This window comes from Squalius cephalus (genome assembly GCF_949319135.1).
Source record: "Squalius cephalus genome assembly, chromosome: 5".
NCBI lineage: Eukaryota > Metazoa > Chordata > Actinopteri > Cypriniformes > Leuciscidae > Squalius > Squalius cephalus.
In genome coordinates this window covers 33,407,226-33,432,263 of record NC_137126.1, presented here as the reverse complement: position 1 = coordinate 33,432,263, position 25,038 = coordinate 33,407,226, and the positions used below count along the sequence as shown (strand labels likewise).

Genomic DNA, 25,038 nt, shown 5'->3' with positions numbered 1-25,038 from the left:
TAGACATACTGCATCTATAAAAAATTTGCTTTCCCTGACATTTAAATGGAGATTAGATCTTAATGCATTGGCAATCCATCGCATTAAAGAGCTAAAATCGGGAGATTAGCAAACCCAGACATTTTTGTGCTAGTTGCTATTTTCCATTCTGTTAAAATGAATGAGGACTGGAGCTTTCAAAAAACGGACCAGAAAAGGATCATAAAAGTAGTTCATATATTTCTTATAAGTCTTCTGAAGCTATTCACTTATGGCTTATTCACTTTTCTTCTCTGAAATAGTTCATGCGAGAAGTAGCACCGTCTAATTTGTGAATGAATCATACTTTTGAGTCAGATCTTTTCAATAATGAATCAGTTGGATCATGTTTACAGAGCAGATTTTCAATTGATTTGATCAAGAACCAGCCTGGGGTGCGTTTCCCGAAAGCATCGTTGGCCAACTATGGTCGCAAGTTCCGTCGTTACCAATAGAGTTCAATGGACATTGCGATGAACTTGCGACCATAGTTGGCTAACGATGCTTTCGGGAAACGCACCCCTGATCCAGATCTTGAATTAATGAAGATAAGAACCTACATTCTGGACTTTTCCTCCCACAAAACTATAATAACTTCAGGAGACTTGGAATGTACTTTATGGTTCTTTTGCATCCTTTTTGAAGTTTTAAAGTGCATTTGCTTGAATGGATAAAGGTTATCAGTACATTATTTACTTGTACTGTCTGTGTGTGTGTGTGTGTGTGTGTGTTCAATAGACAAAAGAAAGTTAAATTGGTTTGGAACAACATGAGGGTGAGTAAATGATGACAGAACTATTTATTTAAATTGTTTATTTCAACAAGGCCAATGTATACAAAAGAGTTAAAGGGAGTTTCATACATGACTTTGGGAGATACACTAATGGGAAGTGTCCAGTTTCGAGGGGAGCTTCCCTTAACCACAGTCGCAGCTGTGAGTGATCTTTACCCCTCTTTCTTCTCCCACCCTCTTTTAGTCTGTTCCTTATTACTAACATTTAATGAGGAGAATCTGAGAAGAGAGAATACCTACGTGGACACTGCATCTAGGGTGCTGCAGGGCTCCAATACCAGCTGCAGCCTGGAAATCAAATGAACAGAGGTGTAAAGTCCAGGTTCAGAAAGTAAAAGTCCTCCTCAGTATTTTGTTCCAATCACCTGGATTTGCTAATTAGCACAGTTTTTCAGCCAGGAGATAGAACTAATTAGTGAAATCAGCTGGCTGGAATAAACATAAGGCAGGACTTTTACTTTCTGACCCCTGGACTTTACACCTCAGCAAATAACATAGGCCTATCTTTTTATCCATCCTGTTCTGTTGTGACCTAATTTTCTGTCAAGTCACCTTTAAGTCACCTTTATTTATATAGCACTTTTTACAATACAGATTGTTTCAAAGCAGCTTTACAGTGATAACAGTAAATTCATGCACCAAAGATTGTTTTGGCTGTACAGCAGTGTCATTGTTCAGCATTGATTCATTTCCACTGTAAAAATCAGTTATTAATTTATTAATTCAGGGGCCGTTTAAACAACACATTTCGACACGAAAACATTTTATGCGTTCTGGCTGTTCATTTACACGACAACGGTGTTTTGGTGGCCTGAAAACACAAACTTTGAAACAGGCTTCAAAGGGCAAGTTTTGAAAAGTATAATGTTAGCATCTCTGTGTAAACTGTGCGCAGACGGCCCAAGAGGGCCAAAAACACATGAATTTTAACATGTCAACAACGCGTATTAAACACGTGAAATATGCTAAATATGAAAGACTTAAAGGGGGGGTGAAATGCTCATTTTCACTCAATCTCCTGTTAATCTTGAGTACCTATAGAGTAATATTGCATCCTTCATATCTCCAAAAAGTCTTTTGTTTTATTAAATTTTTAACAGAAAGATAGGCTGTACCGAGTCTTTCCGGAAAAAACCGAGCGGCTGGAGGCGGGCCCTGTGGGCGAAGCTTAGCTGTGCTAACGCGCCAAGCTAGTGACAACACACAGAGACATTTGTTCAACAAACAGTTTTACTCACCGTCCGGTTCCAACGCACGACCGCGAACCTTTATCATTGTGACTGCTCGATCCTTAAGCATTAGACGATCTGCAAATCCGTGGATCTGGGATTTGAAAACAATCATCGTAGAAATGCAGGGAACAACAGTCTTACACAACTCCGTTTATGCTCTGAAAAAACAAACTCCATCCACGGGTTCCTTAACGCTGGGTTCTTTGGGAATCTGTGCAGGGTTGTCTTGCCCTGGCAACCAAAAACACACTTCTTTGGTGACATTGACTTCCCAAAAGCCGGGCAGGGCGCTTTGATGGCGAACTGCTTTCACTCTCTTGCTCTGGTCTACGAGTGCGCGCGCGGCCGCGATCTTACCGGAGAAGTGCCCTTAGAACCCATATAAGGAAATTCCGCCCTATCTTACGTAAGACAGAGCCATACTCGAAAAAAACTTTCCGAAACTTGTGACAAACCGGACGGAGTATTTTTGGAACAAAAATACTCCTTCAAACGTACAACTTAGTTTTTGAAACTTTGTCCATGTTTAGCATGGGAATCCAACTCTTTACCAGTGTAAAAAACTCAGTATGCATGAAATAGCATTTCACCCCCCCTTTAAAGTATTTAAATATGGTATTTCAGACTTTATATATAAGTATTTAAGACTTTCAGGATTAGAATGAGAGCTTGTGTTCAGGTCAGGACAGGTATAAAAACTTATGGCTTTCCTGACAGCAGAAGTATTCTACTAAAGTCCTAGGCCACCCTGATAATTGGTATTAAAGCAATTTATCTGTAAAAATGAATTTATCTGTAAAAATCTCTGAATATATGTTGGCAAAATTCTGTACAAAAAGAAAAATAGCGATTTATAGTGGCAAGCTGAAAAGACTGCGTCTTTCTCTTTAAGAACACGCACGGCGGAAGTGCAAAAAATAAATGTAAAAAAATCGCCCATAGCTCTCTTTCTCTTAACACTACAAAGACAGTTCATCTATCAAAATAAAGCACATAACATCTAGAATAAAGGTATATCAATGCGCATTTCCCGCCAGTCCTGTGTAAAATACAATGGCACGCAAGGTTTTTTTTCTTTTTTTAATCCAACGTTATCGTGAGATGCAGAGCGGAGCATAAGAGAACAACGGAGTCTGAAGTAGCTGCTCGCTTAAAAGATCGTGCTCGCCTCTCAATCGTCCAATTTTAAAACAGTTTTCACAGGATGAATTTTGAGTTTGTAAGCTTTCGAATGATACCTAATCTATGATGATTACTAAAATATGTGATATGAAAAAAAGGCAATTAAAAAAAAGAGCACCAATAGTCCAGCTAGCAGGACGTGACAGTTTAAAATATTAAAAGGCAAGGAGAAGACTAATTGTACTGCACACTGCTCAAGGACCTATACCATGAAGGTAGCTGAACAAACTCAGAGTTAAAGGATTAGTTTTGAATTGACAAAACCAAACCAAAGCAATCAGGCTTTGTTGATGCCATGAAGCAGCTCATGAACTTTCTCTGTCAACTTTGATCTTGAAGCTATGAACCAAACCCCTGCAACAACTCAGTGTTATTGGCACCAGATCAAGAGAAAATATAATTCAAAGTTGTAATATGTCACAGCCTTTTTTGATTCATTTTGGGGAAAGTCACCTGCTTATTCTACGTTACACTACTGTATACAGTGACCCTGCTAAGGCCATAGTTCATTGTCTAAATGCTCGTTTTTGAGATATTCTTAAGAACATGTCCAGACAGAGCAATTGAAATATATTATTTCTATAGGCTATATAAAAAAAGGACGAAATAAATAGGCTGAATAAGCTATAGCATGTTCAATGGTGGTAGCCTAGTCTATGAAAGGTACACCCCCCTAAGCTCACAGAAATGGTTAGACCCAAGTCTTCAGTAGCTGATGACACTGACCCGTTCAAACTGATTTTTAATGTGTATTTCACGCATATTTTACGTGTATCTAACGCGTATTTCACGTGTTAAATACGGCTTGAATACGCGCTGATTTGCGCAAAAACCACATATTTAACGCGTATTTCATGTTTGAAATATGTGTTAAATAAGCATTGTTGACGTGTTAAAATTCATGTGTTTTTGGCCCTCTCGGCTTTCCATACATTGCCAACTACTTGCCTGGCATGCATAATGCAGCATTTTTTGTATTTTTCACAGATCCGTGTGAACAAGAGTGATTTCGATAACGTTGTCATCTGTACAGACGGAAAAAAACGTTTCCGTTTTCAGTACATCGTTCTGTCAAATAATGTATTGGCATCAAAACCAGCAGTGGATTATTGTAGGTATTTTTATTCACCAATTAAATATTATGGCAGTGAGTATGTTTTTTTTAAGAAGTACATTTGTTGCAAGAAACAAGAAAAGTCTCAAAATGAGTCATTGTTGGCCAGCCATGCAAAATTACAACAGTTCATGTTTAATAAAAACCAGAGCAAGAATGGTAACTAGGCCACTCTAGCAAGAGAGACTGAGAGTCATGCTATGGCAACATGAAATGTAACCATTACAATAGTGACATAAGATGGATTTACAAAACTTTACATGCAACTTCAGCACATGAACTACAGTTTACAGTGTACACGTGTTGTTAAGAAGGCAGTTACAGTTATAGGACCTTGAGGCAACTAGTATACTGCCAGCTAGTGCAATAGCATTAAGTACAGCGTCACAAGTTTGAGAACTTGTTTCAAAGAAATATGACTATTGTTAGCCTCCCAGAAAATATGAAGACCTCTGATGCAAAAGCCTCTAAAAGCCACCTATGTCAAAAATGAGATAATAATATTGAGTGAATGCTCTCCGCAAATAATATACGTTCATCAAATACTTTCACTTCAAACTCACTAAATCCCAGCCTCAGCCCATTCAGAAATGTCGGTACTTAGGTAGAAACCTATACATAGGAGCCTGATAAAAATGTTAATATTAAAGAAAAATTTTAATATAGACAGGCTTAGAGGCTTTTGCATCTGAAGTCTTCATATGTTTACATGAGTGTTGAACAAGGTGATGTAATTCAATCTACTTTACATCATAATGCTTGCTTTTTGTGTACATCTATGCAAACTGCACACCTTGCTGAAGGAATTATTCTTGTTTGTACATACATCTTCATACTCATATAGCCTACTTGACATTTCATGTAGAGCATAACTGTTATTTTATAATAGATCCTTGTGTTATGTAAAATTTGGGTAATTGGTAACAGCAAACCAGTTGAAAAGTTTGACCAGTTGAACAGTTCATCATGGAGACAGAAAGGCGCATCTGAAGTTTATTTGCATTTAAATGCAGCCCCCGTCAAAGGCATTTGTCCACTATGTGTGGCACTAATGGAAAGTGAAGGATTTGTGCTTATAGCCAATGCATTATACTTTTTAAATAACTTTGGATTTTTTTCTAAAAGGGTAGCATATAACATATATGCATATAACATTTTTTTCCAAATATTTTTTCAAAAATTACAAGAGTAGTACTGGATTGCAGAAATACTACACCGAACAAACTGTCACATAACATGTTAGGGAAAAGTAAATGTAATAATTCCTGTGCTTCATGTGCTTTTGAGCTAATGTCAGGCTATTTGAGAATGTGCTGTATGATTACTTAGGCTTGCAGTTTAACACTTAAAGGCCCCCTGAAATCAAAATGTAAGTTTTTTAGCTTTTAGTATGAATATGTTAGCCTTAATGTTATGAATAAGATGGTGTATTCCAAAACAATGACTACATTCTCATTTAGAAGATATAAGCCAGGGTTCACCAATCTCGGTCCTGGAGGGCCGCTGTCCTGCAGAGTTTAGCTCCAACCCCAATTAAACACACCTGAACCAGCTAATCAAGGTCTCACTAGGCATACTAGAAACTTTCAAACAGGTGTGTTGGAGCTGGTTGGAGCTAAACTCTGCAGGGACAGCGGCCCTCCAGGACCGAGATTGGTGAACCCTGATATAAGCATTCAAAACTTACAGTCTCTCACTTCCACTAAAATGGATCACAGATTTTTATGACATCACCGCAGACTTCAGCTTCTCATCACATCTTCTGTCCAATCAAATGCTCTCTAGAATCTAAAGCATCCCACTCCCTATGCTATAAATACCACCTGGCTAAAGTGACCGTTGACACGTGATGGAGCAATATGTGCTGGAGATGTGTGTTCGGTTGCTCAAACGCTTGAGTTTTATTTATGTTTTCCAACTGGCTGGTTAAGAATGAAATGGCTAGAATTTATTCACACCTCTACTATTGAATCCAATGTATCAGCAGCGCTTGGATTCGCTTCCATGGTGCTGTCGACTGTGTCGAGTACAACTTGTAGTCTATGAGGTAAACTAAATGCTATTGGCTAATTTGAAAAGGGGGAGGAGCCATTCGATATGTCCTGCCTTAGCATCCTGTTTCAGTAGAAATTATGTCAATGCATCATACAAAGCTGCATGACAAGGCACTTCAGTGGGCCTTTAAGTGTTTTAATCATATCTGCCAACTTGAAAAACAAAATGCTTTAGTGGGGTCTATAAAAGTTAAACATGTAGGCCTGGTTTCACAGACAGGGTTTATATTAAGCCAGGATTAGGCCTTAGCTCAATTAGTACATTTAAGTAGCTTTTATAAACGTGTCTTAAAAAGGAACAATACTGGTGTGCATCTTAAAACAAAACAATGGCACTGACATATTTTAAGATGCAAATGTACAAGATCTATGCATTTGATATAAACTTTTTATATCTTTTAAGGCTTAAAAGATTTATTATCCTGTGGCTCCTTCTAGTGGGCAACATTAATATCACAGCTTAGAAATTCAGCTTGTTTGCTCAAATTTGTTTTCTGCGTCATTTAACACTAAAGAAAAGATTGAATGTTTATCAAATGTCTAATATAAGTTATAATTAAGTTTTTTTATATTGAGATCACAAGAAAACTTCTGTGTTAAAGATCATGAGAAAATTAAGTTGAGATCATGAGAAAACTTTTGTTGTCAAGGTCACAAGAAAATTAGGTCAAGATCATGAGAAAATAACTTTTGTTATGTTGAGATCATGAGAAAACAAGAAATAAAAAATAATAATGCATGGCCTCTTAAGGCTTCCATTGCTAATGTTCCCAGCTTCAAACATTTGCACAATCCTACATCTGCCTTTGCAGCTATGTTCCTTAGTTGGCAAACTAAAAGTCACCAACAGCCTTGGGCTACATAGGCCCATCTCCTATTTTTATATAACAACATATTTGGTTTGAAAATGATCACTAGCTTGGAGCTTGTTGACTGCCATGTGAGCTTGTTTTTTGCAGTCTGTGTGGTTCTCAAGTTCGTCACATGGTATGATTGAAGAGAAACTCTTTTATTGAGCTTTTTGGGCAGTAGAGAATTTGGAACAAAAAGAAACAACAACAAAATGGCGAAAACTAAATCTCTCAGATAATAATTGGGAAATACACTGTTGCAATCATTAAAAAATCATCTCAATTTTGTAATTTTGAAGCACTACAATTTGATTGCTATGTGGCCTGTATTTAATTATGCGCTTGTTTGCACAGACACTCTGTTGGAAGTGTACATCTGCTTGGGTTGCTAACCATATAACCACTATCGCCCTGCAGGGGTAGAGTTAAATAGTTTATCAGAGAAAGTACAACAATGAACTAGATAGAAAGTGCGAAGGAAGGCAAGAGTTAGTGAGAGAGGGAAAAGAGAGAGAAATGCACATATGGAACAGTTTGGATTTTATAAAGGCATAATGAAAGTCGTATGTTTGCAATGTTGGATGCCAATTGGGTCAGCACTGCTTGTGGAGAGTATGGGCAATACTCCCCCCCCCCCTCCTCCTCCACCCTTCCTCCTCCCTGTTTTGCTGAGGATAAAGAGATTTCTGGCCAAGAGGATGGATAAAAAACAGTGGATAGATAAGTTACTTGAAATGACTTGGAAGTCTCTGCTCTCACTGCTTATCTAACATTGTGAGAACACTGGACCAGTAGCTTAACCAGGACCTGAAAAAGATTTTGTTTCCTCCACCTGGCACAGGCAGATGGCTAGAATCCAGTGAAAAGGCCCATACCTTAATTTATATTATCGGGCACTTGGAGTCTGAACTGAGGGTATAACTCAATGGTGTAACATGAAACTGATCAGATAATATCTTAAATGGTTTCTGACAAATATTGCATGAAAAAAAAAAAACTAAACCTTTCACCTCATTTACTCTTTTCTTCATATTTCAACCAGCAGTCCAAACAGATTTTAGATCCAGGTCACACAAGTACAAGTTTTTCAGAACAGGGATCTGGCCTACAGTGTTTCTAATTTTTAATCAGACGTTTCATATTTCCACTGAACTTAAACTTATTTTTCCCTGAATGTTTTTTGTAATAGATTGTGTATAACAGTCTACTTTGTGGACTACATATGACCAAAGTAATGCACTTAACACCATAATTGTGAACAACTACAATTGTTCGTGTTCTTTAGTAATCCAATCAGCAAACCGTCTGCTTTCAGATTGTTTGTGTATACTTGTAACTAGAGCAGAGTGGCTAATTGAATCACTAATGTGAAGTTAAAAACCCTTGTGCATAGAACAGCTGGTGTTGAGGTAGTGGAGAATGGAATGATTTAGAAAAAGAGGTCACACCTTTCCTGTTACATGCATTTGTGGGAAGAGGCCATGTTGCCTTAATGTAATAATAGGCTGCATTTTTTTTCCAACTTTGCTGTATTTTCATCCTGAGTGTAGAGTCAGGTCATGCAGAAAGGTAGGGGGCATGCCGAAAGGTTTTTACAATTGGTTGTGAAAGCAGCCTGTTAGAGTGTGGGGTAGGGTTAGGGTTTAGTTTCTGTTGTAGCATAATAGCATTGTGTACCTTTTTGCACGCCCATTATGACCTGCAGCTATCCCTGTCTCTCTGTCTCACAGATTAGTTGTTACACAAAATTATGACTGAAGAATACACTCCCAACCACTTTATTTCTGGCAGATGCCTGACTACAGGGAAGTTCTTTGACCTGTTGAATGTTTGAGTGAGGCAGCTATCGTCAGAAGGTCTAAAAAGATTCAGGGGACTTTGTTTATGATTAGCCCCATGATGATCATTGGGAGTTAGCAGCTGGATTCTCATATATCAAGAAATGTAGAGATGATGTGAGAACTAGGTCAAATAAAAAAAACAAAATGAGAGAGACCAGAAGAAACCCCCTGTCCTTATAAGCTGTCTTGGACTTTAACTAAATGACTAACAATTTTATGTTTATGTATAAATATATGAGTTGTTGCTCACACTGATTTGTGACTTCAGCTTAGACAATGCAATTTAATTTGTGGTCAAAACTATCAGATCAAAAGTTGAGTGTTAAAGGAGTTGAATAAACTGTCTCTTTTGAATGTGGTGAAGCTTCTGTTCCCTTTAAACGTGTTATAGCCAGAAAGAAACTCTACTTTAATGCTAAGGTTACGACCGCAGTCAGTGTTAGTCCTTTTTTGGGAGTTGGTATAGGGTGTTGCACCATGGGATAAGGTTGACCAGCAAACCTGCTATTATGATGTTTAGTCAGTGGGGCTCAACAGATATTTTGAGAAAATTCATCTAACACAATATAGGTCAGTTGGAAATTCCTTTGGACTGAGATATTGTATTTTACAACAATAAAAATAAGAGATATTTGGGGTATCTGAAATATTTCCATGTCAATCAAAAGCACATTCCTCTAGCTAACTATTTCTTATTTTTCAATCACTTTCCTTTTCATTATGCTAGTGTGATTCTTCAGTTACATTTACCTGCATATCAGTGCTGCCCGAAAGTTTTTTTATTATTTTTATTATCACTAATATTATAACTTTATGCCAGGATTTATGCACCAACGATTGAAACCCAGCCTGATCTCATGAAATACATCTCTATAGAACACATTGTATGCACAAATGAGTTTAAACTAATACGCACATACCCCACACCACTAATCCCACCCAAGTGTACAATACGCACGTACCCCACACCACTAATCCTACCCAAGGGGTTTACAGTGCGTATCATATGCACATAAAAAATAATTTCTGCGTATAAATTGCATGATAAATACAATGCGTGTTATAGAGATGCATTTTTAATGAGATTGGGTTGTTGAAACCACATGCCATTGGGTGACACTGCCTAGCATTATCACCCATTTGTATATTTACTGAAGGCTAAATGTAGCCTATTTAAAAAATAATATAAAATTACACTTACCCTTGTATGGGTTAAATATGTGAAAATGTAATTTGTACTCAATTTGACTTGTAATTACAAATAAAATTAGCATTTACAATGTGTTAAAAAATTTAGATAAGGATAATGACCACAATTTGTTATTGTTTTGCTGATCTAGGACCTGTGTGGCGCTTCAACATGTGACACACTGGGTATGGCAGATGTTGGCACCATGTGTGATCCCAAGAGAAGTTGTTCTGTGATTGAAGATGATGGGTTGCCATCTGCCTTCACTACTGCCCATGAGCTTGGTAAGTGTAAACAGATGTATAAAGCGCAACAGTAGGGTTGTGGCATTTAAAATCCCATTCATTTTCTCCATTGAGCGCTCGAGTTTCATTTTCCGTTTTCCAACTGTACTTTGGTTAAGAATGAAATGGCTAGAATTTATTCACACCAGTATTAAATAGAAAAATGGTCTATGAAAAAAACTACACTGCTCTCCTATAACTATTTGACTCATTAGCAGTTTGCCCCTGCTGGCAGAGGTTGTAACTACAACATTTGCTGGCAAAAAGCTTGTTTCCCTTTCTAGGGAACGGCACACTGTATCTGATGTCGACCTATGGGGAACGCCTCAGCGTGACTGCATCTGAAGCATGTGTGATTGGCGCAACGTGTGACGGCGTACTGTGGAAGCTATTAAGAATACTCAGAACAATGCAGCATTAGCTTCTGTGTCTTCAGCAAGAATTAGGTGGATCTTGTGACCATCGCGGCAGGGGATTTAGAGGATTCACCAGCTCTATCCCCTGCTTATGAGGAGCTGGTAGAGGTTGTTACAAGTGCAGTGGCCAAGTTAAACCGATTGGCTGGCTGAGAAACAAGAATCGGATCGTAAGAGCAAGCTGGATGAGCATTTCCTGCCCAGTAAAAATTATCCTCCATGTCGGGCCTGCCTCTCTGTCTAGACCTCCACACCGAGGTGTTGAGGTCCAGGGAAAAGCCCTTCTCCTCACGTATATCCAGCCTCACTATCTCTAACTACGCTTTGTTTGTGGGGATGAGGGAGCACGGCTATGGAGCGATGCCCAGGATTGAAGAGACGCTGGCATGCTATCTCTCCGCTGAGGCTGCATCGTCCCTCAAGGCCCCGACCCTGCCCACCAAACCCTGTAGAACAAATCAGATCAAATCAAATCAGATCTGAGGACTGGTTTGTCACGATAGATAAAAAAAAACACGTACTTCCATATTTCCATTCTTCTTCAACATAGGAAGTTCCTAAGGTTTGCTTTTGGGGGAGAAGCTTACCAGTATCGGATACTTTCTTTCAGCTTAGCATTATCCCCTCGCACCTTTACAAAATGCATGGATGCAGCTCTGGCTCCTCTCAGACTCCAGGGCATCTGTGTGTTCAATCACATCAACGACAGGCTAATCTTAGCTCAGTGTCAAGAGATGCCGGTTCAGCATTGAGATGTCACCCTCACCCACATAAGGCACTTGGGGTTAAGACTAAACTCCAAGAAGAGCTTAAAGGTCAACTTTTATAGGACTAGTTTGGGACTCGGTTACCATGCAGGCATGACTGTCTCCTGCTCGTATAGAGTCAATTCTCTCAGCAGTGAACAAAATCAGGCTAGACCCGGCCATCATGGTAAAACAATTTCAAAAGCTCCCTCACAGGCTGGTCATCATCTCTCTTGGCACATAAACTGCCTGGAGATGATGGTTGTATTTCTAGCCCTGAATAACTCCCTCCCAGATCTCAGATGCTATCATGTTTATGTTCGTACAGACAATACATCGGTAGTCTCATACATAAATTAGGAGGTCTGAGGTTGCGCCCTCTTTGCAGACTAGCAAACCAGATCCTTCTGTGGTCCCAGGGCAAGCTGCTCTCCAGGAGGGATCTTCTTGTAGACCGGGGGCAAAATCTACCACCCCCAGTCGGAGATGTAGAAGCTTTGGGTTTGGCCCCTGAGGGGGACCGACTCTTGAACTATGGTCTCTCAGCTGAGGTTTTTGAGACCATCCTAAACTCTAGAGCTCCCTAAAGTGGAGAGTCTTCACATTATGGTGCAGAGAATGTCAGTTTGACAGTTAACTGTGGATCCCAGTGGATTCAGTGGCAGAGTTCCTTTAGGATTGTTTTTCCACTTGGCAGCGATAGCTGCCTTCCACACACGTTAGGCAATGGGTCTTTAGCGAGACACCAATTAATAACCCATTTCCTTCATGGCAAGGTCTGCAGTTCATGTTAAGAGTTCCGGCCTGGAATTTGGCCGTTGCTCTGGAGGGGTTGCCCCAGGCACCCTTCGAGCCCCTGGACTCAATTTCAGAGAAATTCCTAGCACTAAAAAGGGCATTTCTGTTGGCTATTACATCCCTTAAGAGGGTAGGAGATTTGCAGGCCCTGTCAGTTGCCTCCCCCTGCCTAAAATTTGCTGCAGGTAGGATTAAAGCCATCTTACACCCAAGACCGGGCTACGTACCCAAAGTACCCACGAATATAGCATATTATACGATCTTGCTGGCCTTTCATCCTCCTCCTTTCGTGTTGGCGGACCAAGAGAAGCTCAATCTGCTTTGCCCAGTTAAGGGCCTTGAGACTTACGTCCACTGACTGCCCAGGGGCGTAACACTTGACCAGCTGCTGGTTTGATTTGGTTCACCCAGACAGGGTTCCCCAGCTAAAATATTGATTTAATACATTGTGCACAATATCACTGACTCACTCAAAACAGTTTTTCCTTAACTAGTATTCAGATTATATCTCCCAGCACAAACATAATGCTTCAATAACAAGCCTATTGCATTGTCACTTATTTTAATCTGAGGTGCTAAATCACTTATCTGAATGCTTGCCAATGCCAACCCTGCAAAACATGTGGGACTAGAACCAGTTATTTCAGTATCCAAAATCTTTTGGAGGATCTACACAACATTTTCCCAGAGTTATGACGTTCATTCAGTTCAGATTAGCTCAGTGGAACAGTAAAACAAGATAAGCTCTATTGAAGTGGCTTGTTTCCCTGTAGGAAGCCTCATAGGCGGTTTTGTTAAGTTTCCTCTCAAGGCCAGGGAGGAAATGTGGGGAGCTGTTGGAGGTATTGTAGAAGTGACTCAGCATAGCTTTGGTCTGATTGCTGACAGGAAAATTGTGTGAAAGTTATTGGAATTATTGGTGATTTAAAAGGCAAAAATCTAAGCTTACATTTGTATAATTTCCAGAGATGGTTCATTTACATCAACATGGAGTGCTGGCACACATTGCATTTTATGTCTATTTTTTCCTCTCCTCTTCTGTGTTTTCATAATTTCTCACTCTTTCCTTCTCCCCTTTATTCCTTCTCCGCTGCAGGACATGTATTCAATATGCCACATGATAATGTTAAGGCATGTGAGGAGGTTTTTGGCAAGCTGCAGGACAATCACATGATGTCTCCCACTCTGATCCGAATCAACCGCACCAGTCCTTGGTCCCCATGCAGTGCTGCCATTATCACCGACTACCTGGACGGTGGACATGGTAAGTCAAAGAAAGTGAAACATAGCAGGATGAGAATTTGTGAATCTGAGAAAGTGCTCATGAATTTTTAAGCAAACTGAGGTGGCCAGAATATGGTTTGCTTGTAACGTGAATTACAAATGCGACTGTGTGTGCACTTTTGCATAATGCCTAATCCTGTAGATTTGGCCTTTAAAGGGTTACTGTACATAGGTAAAGCCATGTGAAAGTGAAGAAATTACAACACAATTGAAATATAACACTATTTATTGACAAAGGATCACAAAATAAATGTTGAAATTTGCCTTTACAAATATATGTTTATATCAAAATGTAGTGTGTTCAGTTTAAAAATATATATAATTTTGTCATTTAAGCTATAGATTTTTTTTTTTTTTTGCAAAAGATGTTTTATTAATTGATTGCATTAGTGTCTAATGAAGTTACGTGTTTAACATGAGGGTTGGAGCAGCTATGTACCCAACTGTTAAGGGTCAGTAATGGCTTGTTTCCACCGAGTGGTACGGTACAGTACGGTACAGTACAGTCCAGTACAATTCGGATGGTAAACCCTGATCCAGCTTACAGTACCTTACTTGGTACTGTAGGCGTGGTGTTTGCCGGAAAGAAGCGATCGACGTCAGATCTTGTTCTTGCTTCTCGGCATGTGGCTGTTTGTCACAAGAAGACACGCTCCGACATTAGGCATTTCTCAATACCAAGTACGCAAAGTTCGGACTTACCAAGTCCGACTCAGAAGAACTCCCGAGGACGCAAGTCCGTTAATTCTGCAAATGGAATAGCCGTTCTTGAAAGCGTCACTCAGCTCGTTCTGCTACTCCGGTTATCTCTATGTACATTTTAGGTCACAATAAAACAAAATATGTTATGAAACACCACTCTGCCTCTTTTCGTTTTCATTTAAAGACATTTGAAACATTATAGGCACACAAATGTGGTTCAGGCAACGCGTATTGATTATAATCACCCCATGCATATCGTTAGCCTATTTATAACAAAACAAATATAAAACACAACCCTGCCTCTTTTCGTTTAAATAAAAAAAAAAAAAGTTAAACATATTCCAGGCAATATGTGCTTTTGTACTAAACAACAAATGTTGCAATAAACAACATTACAGTGATCATCTTGTAATAAAATTAAAAATGACAAAACCCTATCTCTTTTTGTTAAATTTCAGTTTTATCAATAATAGCCATTATAAAAGTATAAGTAAAAGGTACAAGAAGCTGTACAATAAGAAATAAAGCGAACAATTCAGTCAAATATACAAATTCAGCGCTCTAGTCTAACGTTACAACGGTAAAGTTAAATAGCCTAAATATATGAAACTTCACTTAGCCCTCAGCCAAAACGATTGGCCAGGGAACAAATTATAGATTCACGAGACCAAAGATCACCCGTTAGGTCTACACAAGACGAATTATCTCATGTTTAACCACTACAGAGACGTCAGAGTCAGCGCCAAACGTCAGAACGACTGGAAAGGCTGTTCCAGGTGGGGTACATGAGCGCAGAGCGCCCGGTGATCGCCTGGAATGGATATCATAACCTGGATAAAATTTTCATAAATAAACCACAGATTTGAGCTTTAAACAACTACATTCTCAACTGAAAAACTCTTAAAACTACATTTCGTAACACAATAACAGTAGTATTATATTTCAACTGTATATTAAATAATGGCACTTCTTATGTTGTCATTCCTCTTGTAGCACGTGCAAGTGACGATTCTATGTCGACCAATCAACATTCTGCAGTGAGTCTAACTCCACCCTTTAGGTACCATACCACTGTGCTAGGTACCCCAACGGAAGGGTACCGAAAAAGTGGTACGGTATGGTCCAGCATTTTGGTACCATTCACAACTTTTGGACAGTGGAAATGGAAATAATTGCGTACCGTACTGTACTGTACCGTACCGCTCGGTGGAAACGAGCCATACGATTTTTTTTAAAGAAACGAATAATTTAATTCAGCAAGGAAGCGTTAAATTGATCAAAAGTGACAGTAAAGACATTAACTAGAGGTTAAGTTTGTAAACAAATTTTGATGTTGGCTTGAGAAAGCCTGAATGGGCAGCCTGACTCAAAGCACATGTCTGTTCGGTGTTCTGGAACTGGCCCCACCACAAAAAAAAGTTTATTATTACAGCAAAATTATTCATACAAGTTAAAGTTCACTATAAGCAAAGCATAAGCAATAGCACAAATAAATCAGGTTTCAGGTTTGTAGGTGTTCAGGTACACCAATTGAATAATCAAATATTCAAATAACATTGCACACTCTTTACTAAATACTACAAAAGTTATTCAGTCAATGCCAGGGAGTGATTTTTTTTCTTTGTCTGTTTTTTTTGTTGGATTAACATTAAAGACAGCAGTTGGTAAATGCAGGCGCTTTAAGACATAATGCACGAATTCAATGATACACAGCCGCTTTCTTTCTCAACTGTTTTCACCTTATTCCGCCCCACCCACATTTAATACTTCACTCTTCCGCATTTTGTCATCCGACTTCCGCTAAACTGACACGGCACATCCGGTAGATAGTTCAGTAGTTAGAAGATTGTTTATAGCTATCCAAAACTTTAGCGAAATTACAAATAATGTTAATACCGTAAATGTTTTAAATTGGGAGCACGGAGAAAACTTTGTATGACGATCAGATGGTCTCTTATTGTCCCATCCATCGTCATTGTTAACGTGGGTAGTAGACGATATGAAGAAGTGGCCAGAGGTAACCTATGGGGACATATTTAACTACTTCGTCCTGTCAGAAAGAGTTGATGGAGCAGCAATGAAAAATTATAATTATGTTGCTTTCCACAAGATACTTGCAGCTTTGTAAATAAGCAGGAATGAGAATAATTAGGGTTAAGGAAAGGATATTAGGTAATTGTGGTGGGATGCATTTTAAATTGGTTGTGTTAAACAAGAGATACATTTGTGATTTTGTGTTAGAAAAATATAAATGATTAAATAAGTTGTATAAAAACAGTTGTAAGAAGTGTTTGATGTTTTCATGAAGCTAGAGACACCTTCTACTGACCTTCATGTAGAGGTAATATTTCACCATTTAATTTAAAGTATATTTAAAAAGTAATAAACCAAGATGGAATTCATTTACAAACTTGACATGACTTATTCCTTCTAACCAGAAGACTTAAGTTTTAAGGGGAATCTACAGAGCTCACATTATATGGTTTTATAATAAATTACTGACAGGTAACATCTGGTAACATTGTAAAGGTTTATAAAAATAACTACTTACACTAATTACACTGATTAGTTAAAGCAAAACCAAAGCAGAAAGTATAGACAGACATGGAACGCACCTACAAATCAACATTTATACATCAGAAATTATTTCGCTTCAAAGGTTGCACATGGCTGCACAAATTCTCAGAATTTTATCAATTTTAGGGGTGAAGTTAATTGGAAATGTTTGAGACAGGACTTTGAAGTTTTTAAGTCGGCATATGACCCGCTCAATGTGGACACGTACATTGGCAATTCGCCTAGTGTTAGTGGTGTCTTCTTCAGAGAGTTGCATGCCTCTCTTTGTGAATGCTGGAAGGACAAGTTTCACCTTCCTTTCATAGAGGAGATTGGTAATGGTGAAGCCTCTGTCTGCCATTACTTCATTGCCTGGATGAAGGTATTCCAGGAACCCTGAATTTGCAGTTATGAATTTATCACTGCACCTTCTTCCATACGCTGGTGAGATGAACATGATCAGTCCACACGGTGCAATGGAGACCAGGTATTTGATGGTGTTCTGGCAGTAGTAATGGCTGTAGGACTCACCTCTTGAGTCAAGGTTGCGTGGCTTTTGAAGGGGTGTCTGAACAGTCGATCGCACATCGAAATTGTTCTCTGAAACACTGAGGCATTGTTGCCTGGATTGTCTCCCTGGGAAGCCATGGTATGTTACACCTAATCTTCTCCTCAATGATGTCAAGCCAACATGAAATCATCTTTCTTATAATGGACTGAAAAACACCAAACCTTTCAGCAAGATCACCCTGCAATAAATTAAGACGCAGCTTCATCAGAGTCATCAGGAGCTGATCCCAAGTGTGTAGCTGAAATAATAAAAAAAAAAGCTAAAAAGCTTCTAAAAAAGCTTCTAAGTTTCTAAAAAGCTGTCTTCAAAGCAATAGATGTCTCAAGGTCAGCTTAAGTTACAGCTTGCAAAATTTCTGTGATCTAAATTTCTGTTTAAACAGTGTGGCAACTGATGTAACTGTTTGACTGGAGTGTTTCTGTGAAGGTTTACAGTGGGGTCCCTGTGGGATTCAAACCCCTCTCAGTGTTGGTATTTGCCCTCTGTAGACTAAGATGTGTATGACGTGTACTACATCTGTAATAAACATAAAAATCTAAAACAAATATGTCATGCCCACATTTTAGTCATCTATTTAAACTTTAGTTCCTTACTGTTAAAAACAATACTTTTTGTATTTTAACCCTCATCCTCTCCTTGCATTCTGTAACAAATCCTTCCCTCACGGGTCAAAATGACCCAAAGCCCTAAAATTATACTTTTTTCACCCCAGTTTTTTTGTTTTGTAAAATAATTGTATATTTTAATAAGAAAAACAGGTCAAATTAGAGCAAGCATAAATATCTAAAGTGCTGTAAATACAATTTCATACAACTGTATATATGTAACTTTCTGTTATTCTTTGATATCGTTGCAGGTGATTGTCTGCTGGATCAACCTCAGAAACCGTTAGCTCTTCCAGACGTGCTTCCTGGTGCATCGTATGGTTTAGAGCGGCAGTGTGAGCTTGCCTTCGGTGCCGGCTCAAAGCCGTGCCCATTCATGCAGGCACCATGTCAGCGCTTATGGTGCACAGGGAAGACCCGTGGGCAACTGGTGTGCCAGACAAGACACTTTCCGTGGGCAGATGGTACCAGCTGCGGGGACGGACAGCTTTGCATGCGGGGCACATGCATGGAGAAACAGGAGATAACTAAAACTAAGGTACCTTCACACACTGCCCAGCCAAAAAGAAAAGTTGCTGTTTGGATTTAAATTGTCATGGGATGTTTAATGTTTAAAGGTCAAGTGAGCTCTGACATCCCCCTCTTCCTGTTCCTCTCTGTTAGGTGGATGGCAGATGGGGTAAATGGGGGCCATTTGGTACCTGCTCCAGAACTTGTGGAGGTGGTGTGCAGCTGTCTAAAAGAGAGTGTGACAACCCTGTGCCAGAGAACGAAGGCAAATACTGTCAGGGAGTGAGGGTCAAATACCGGTCCTGCAACCTATCCCCATGCACCGACACAGGTTTAAAAACCATTTCAAATAGTTTTTTATCCAAAAAAATCAGCATCAATGGATACATTAAGTAAACAAAAATCATTTGGAATAATTTTTGTTTTTTTGTATGACTTGCATATGGAATCAAATATTTCAAGAATGTGCTCTTCTTTCATCTGCTCCTTTTTTTTAGGCAAGAGCTATCGTGAGGAGCAGTGTGAAGCTTACAATGGGTTTAGTCTGAACACTAACCGGCTCACCCCTTCTGTGGTGTGGGTGCCCAAATATTCTGGTGTGTCGGCCAAAGATATGTGCAAGCTGATCTGCAGGGCAAATGGAACAGGATACTTCTATGTTCTTGCACCAAAGGTAAGCAATAATTGTTAATAACCATCTACCACATTTAGAAATGACTTGTAAAAAATATATAACAAAGTTGGGTTCAAAAGCATAAAAAATATATAAATACAAAAATATTATTTTAATATTTAATTTTAATATGAATATCATGTATTCAGGGGAAATATATGAGTTAACATAATATAATAACATTAATAATATCATATTTTAGTCATATATATAGTCTTAGGTAATATAATATATAACCTAGTTTGTGTCTCATGAAAAAGAGCTTCTCTCACTGGAGATAATGGAGCTTGAGTGCTTTATGGGGGATGCGGAAAACACATTAATTTATAGGGTCTCCTACAGTTTACATCCTGTAAGCGAGTACAAGAGATTATGATATAAAGTGACACCTTAACACCATAAAATACATTTGCAATAGTTTGGTACATGAAAGGCTACACATGCAATATCAGAACAGTTATGAGTTAGTGGACATTCATCTAAGAATTTATTGAAATGTAAAGAATCATTACATTAAAAACATATATTACTATACGCATGAGAAGAAAGTACGTGGTGAGCTTAGTCACTGCAGACAGAGCTGAGAGGTCAGGAAGAGGAAAGATAACCAAGGTGAAAGGGCCTATCTTTTGTGAGATAGTGTTGTGTGGAGTGAAACTGTACAGATGCAACAGTTATGTCATGACTAGTGCATGGCTAAAGGTATGTTTATGAAACTGACATGCTGTTTTAACCAGGCTTTGACACTGTAGAAACTATTCAGAGCTTGAACTCTTAAGGAGACTGAAAAAAGTCTAATCTACTCAAGTCATGCTTTGCCAAAGGCAAAAAAAATGTATACATACATTTATATATTTATGTAAATAAATACCCATTTATAATATAAATACCCTGCAATTGTACTTTTGGTGTACTAAATTGGTATACTTAAAGTCTGCTAAATTGGAACAACTAATTTTGTACTTAAGGCACTTTAGTTATCCGGAAATAGTGCTGAGGTCCAACTAAAGATATACTTGAGTATATTTGATTGTGCTAAAGTGGAACTAATGCAAGTATTCTTTAGGTATACTTTAAATATTTAGCATTTAAAGAATGATATTATACAGAGATCGTACTATCCTTACTAATAGTGATATTAAAACACATTTTAGGCTTAATATTAAGAAATGTGCATTGTGCAATAAAGAAGTACTCCAAATAAAGTTTAATTATATTATTTATATCAGTAAGTCTCAAGCGATATATCAGTAAATATGTTAATGGATTTGTAGTATACTTACATTTATTTCATGCTATTTTAAATCCATTTTGGTATAGGTTTTTTCACTAGGTAGACATACTGGACTAATTTCTTTCACTTTCAGCTGGCAGCCTTTTGTTGGAGCCGATAGCCTCGTAGGCAGCGTGTAGCATGTAACATTTAGCGTGATTGCACTTCGGGCGACCCAAATTCGAGTCCCGATCATGTCCCTTTCTCTCCCAGTTCACAATAAAGGCAAAAACGCATCCTCTAATGCTCATTAATCCTCTAATGCATACATCTTCTGTATATCTTTATTTTAATATCTATTATTTCACTCAATTACAAATAAAAAACAATAATTTATTCATCTAAATCATCAATACATGAATCATTGTTTTATAAAGAAAAAAATTGTTGTAAAAGAATTGCCCTTGTAGTCACCATAAAATGCTGCAATTACGTTTAAATTTTAAATCATTTAAATCATTTTTCTCTGCTTTTTATAGGTTGTTGATGGTACACCATGTTCTCCTGACTCCTCATCAGTCTGTGTCCAAGGCAAATGCATCAAGGCAGGCTGTGATGGAAAACTGGGATCTAACAAAAAGTTTGACAAGTGTGGTGTCTGTGGAGGAGATAACAAGAACTGCAAGAAGGTCTCAGGCCTTTTTACCAAGCCCATGTAAGTGAAGTTAAATAAGAAGATAAATAATCTTAAATAATCGTAAATTAGTCAAGCTCGCATCAGCTAACTCTCAGCTGATCCACGTCTACCTATATGATTACGTATCACAGTATACATAAGCTCCATCAGTATTATCAGCATGCAGCTATCACTTTCTCAGGAGCTAATTACCCTCCTCCATCCCCAGCTCCTCCTCTCGTGCAGTCAGTATTTGGCCTTTTAAGTGCCCTTTGAATCAGAATAAATTCTCGAATGATGTTGTACTTTAAAATCTTGAATTAATGATATCTGCAATACATTCATGTTGGTTCTGTTCTGTTTACCCTAAGAGGTTTATTGCTGCTCTCCCTGCTCTTATCATGCTAGGCTGCATGGATGCGTAGGGAGTTCTTGCCCAGAACAGAACCATACCGCCAATCCTAACTGTATGCTAATTGTCAATCGTATTTGACGATAGTGGTCCTGACAGAGCATTGTTTTGTTCTCTAAGGTCCACTTATAATGATTAAAAAAAATTACATAAAAAATATCCTAATTTAGAAGTAATAATAAGGTATTTTCAATTCTGTTTTGACCCTCTCTTTCAAACACTCAGTTTTAATGGGCGTGCCACATTCAAGACTTAGAAGTAAACGGCCAATGCAATATGATTGTGTCACAGTTTTGCATATTAAAATAATTTTCAAAGTTCCCACCATTACACATGTGGAACTTCCAATGTTGAAAAATATCTCGTAACATAGTTGAAACATTTGCCAACAATGTGAAACATTTATTAAAGTTTATAATGAGACAAATACCGTGTTATAATAATAATAATGTGACAAAATCCCAAACTAGTATTTTCTGAACTTGGTTTTAATAAAAGCTGTTTTTGGACTAACAAGGAAGTTTTGAGCTCTGAAACTTACAGGTTATTTTTCTAGTTCAATGACCTCTTATATGTCAAAAGATCAAGGAAAATAGTATTTCCCAATTCATGACCCCTTTAAATGAATTCATGCATTGTTTATTACCTTCGTGCTTTTAGTAGGCCTGGGTATCAATACAGATTTCCCGATCTGATTCTAAATTTGATTAGATTTCACTAGATTCTGTTATAGGGTATATTTCAATTATAATATCCTTTTATACCTACATTATACAGGATAGTTTCTTGCCATTCTTCTTTTTTTTTTTTTTTTTTATGTGGTCACATTCAATACAGACTGCAAACTCACATTCTCATTATTTTTGATGCATGCAGACTGGTCAACTGATATACAGTACTAGGAAAAAAAAAGATTATGTAAAAAACATTCTAATATTTTTTCTTTTCTCAGGCATGGTTACAATTTTGTGGTCATGCTTCCCATGGGAGCCTCCAACGTCGACATCAGGCAGCGTGGCTACAAGGGTATCATGAGTGATGACAACTATCTTGCTGTCAAGAACAACCAGGGAAAGTACCTGCTGAATGGAAACTATGTGGTTTCAGCCATGGAGAAGGATATTCTGGTGAAAGGGAGTCTGCTCCGCTACAGTGGAACGGTTGGGTCCTCAGAGACTCTACAGGCTGTGAAGCCTCTGGGTGAAGCCCTGATAATTGAAGTGCTGTCTGTGGGCCAGATGACACCTCCACGCATACGCTATTCTTTCTACTTGCCACGGGAGAGCAAAGATAACAAGGTGCAAAAGAAAGAAGAAAAGGCACGTGCTGAAAACAGTGTTCTTAGGGAAGATGGAGGAATCAGGAAAGGTGGAAAGGAGGCAGATCTTCTCAAGGACAAAATCTCACCTATGTACGTCAAAGATATCGCACTAAAACCAGGGAAGTGGGTGGTGGCAGGGTGGGATGTTTGCTCAGTTACTTGCGGTAATGGACTCCAGAGGAGGATGGTGCAATGTCTTGGGGTAGATGGTGGGCCTGGGGTGGACTGTGACCCTAACCAAAAGCCAAGTGCTATTCGGGCATGTGGAGAACCTTGCCCCATGTGGGAGGTGGGTGACTGGTCCCCCTGCTCCAAGACTTGTGGGAAGGGTTTCAAACGGCGCCTGCTCCACTGCGTTACAAAAGTGGGAGCATTGCTTTCCAGGGAGAAGTGTGCAGACAAGAAGAAGCCACAGGAGCTGGACTTCTGTTCATTAGCCCCTTGTAAATAATCAGTATCTCGCTTTATTATTGCTCTACATGGACCTTCTATTTTTGCCGAATTGCATATTCAAAAGAGAAAAGAACAAAGAAAAAAGACTATGTTCTGGATCATAGTTTATATTTTCTCATATGACAACAAAAATGACAACAAAAAAATGACAAAAGACAGACAACTGAGGTCATGAGATAAACAGGCTTGAACAAAAATGCAAATAGTACTCTACCTCCAATTGTAACAATTATTAAATAATCCATCACCTGTAAATCATCCAGATGAGACCAAATCCATAATCATGAATAGCATTATAGCCTGATGTCATTACAAGTCATAGGTATTCGTACATAATATCTTCATATATATTTTTGTTTGTTTGAATAAATCCCATAAAGACGTATTGACAGCATCTAAAACATAAAAGTATATAACTATGAATTTATGAATTCCTTTTATTTGTTATATTATAAATGTATTTGTATAGTTACCAAATCCCACCTCTATCCTGAAGCTAACCACTTCTCAACAATATATATAAAAAATATATAAAAATAGGCAGATAAATGTAAATTATTTAAAATTAAGTAAAAGCAATAAAATGTGATGACATTGAACATATTAATGTCATTGATTAAATGCAGTACAATTAACATATTACATCAGTTATTCCATAAACCTGAACTATTTTTTAAACATTTGAATGCCTATAAATCATTAATATGTAAAATGCTTACATTTGAGATGCTGTTAACATCTCAGTAATGTACGTGTCTATGCAAACATGAAAATAATGTGATAGAACCACACTTTATACGAATACCTGTGATTACTAATGAGATGACATTGGGCACTGCAATGCGAGGCCAATACAATAGTGTAGTTTTAAAGCCTAATCTGCACAAATACAATGCTTTTAACTGAATGGATTTTTTTATTTTCTGCAGACATCAGTGTAAACATCTCTATTTGTGTGAGCTAATTGATGTTTGAAATGGCCATTGATGAATGCCTACAGTGGATAGAAGCCAACAAGCACTGATATAGTCCATCTGGGTTAACCGAAAACATTCCACAGGGCATATAATAAACTTACTCATTAATGCCCTTGCACTGCATGGAACTGGCTGCAATCCACCATTTGATCTACCCTTTTTTTTCCTGGGGAGCAATTAATTATTAACCAAAAATGAAGATCAACATCCAAGAGATATCTATCCATGAGACTGGAGTATTTGTAGAGGAGGTTAATATTTGCAACAGCAAAAACAAAAGAGTAACTGTTCACTAGTTTTAAATTTTTCACATTGCTTAAGGGCTGAGAGGAAGCACAGGCTACATTTCTATCAGTACGTCCTTCGTATCAACAAACAGGCTTAAATATTAGCATTTTTTTACAAATAGAGCGACAAAGCCGGTTATCCCAATGCTTTACGTCATGCAAATAAATGAAGTCATCTGTGTTGTAATGTAACTGGAAAACGTCTAACTACTTTCCACAAGGCTTTTCGTGCAATCCAATGATCCACCTTTACTGCTGCAAGATGACGTGCAGTAACTAA

The 25,038-nt window shown here is 38.2% G+C and overlaps 1 protein-coding gene across 1 annotated transcript in view; it reads left to right on the top strand.

The window, feature by feature from the left end:
• Positions 1-24,750, top strand: part of adamts15a (ADAM metallopeptidase with thrombospondin type 1 motif, 15a) — a 28,185-nt gene extending 3,435 nt beyond the window's left edge. Inside the window, exons 2-8 of the mRNA XM_079872600.1 lie at positions 10,426-10,558; positions 13,615-13,782; positions 18,488-18,774; positions 18,900-19,077; positions 19,244-19,419; positions 21,172-21,347; positions 22,673-24,750. Of these exons, the coding sequence (XP_079728726.1) occupies positions 10,426-10,558; positions 13,615-13,782; positions 18,488-18,774; positions 18,900-19,077; positions 19,244-19,419; positions 21,172-21,347; positions 22,673-23,492 (1,938 nt within the window). The 3' untranslated portion in view covers positions 23,493-24,750. The remainder of the gene's footprint in view (positions 1-10,425; positions 10,559-13,614; positions 13,783-18,487; positions 18,775-18,899; positions 19,078-19,243; positions 19,420-21,171; positions 21,348-22,672) is intronic.
• Positions 24,751-25,038: the final 288 nt, after the last annotated feature.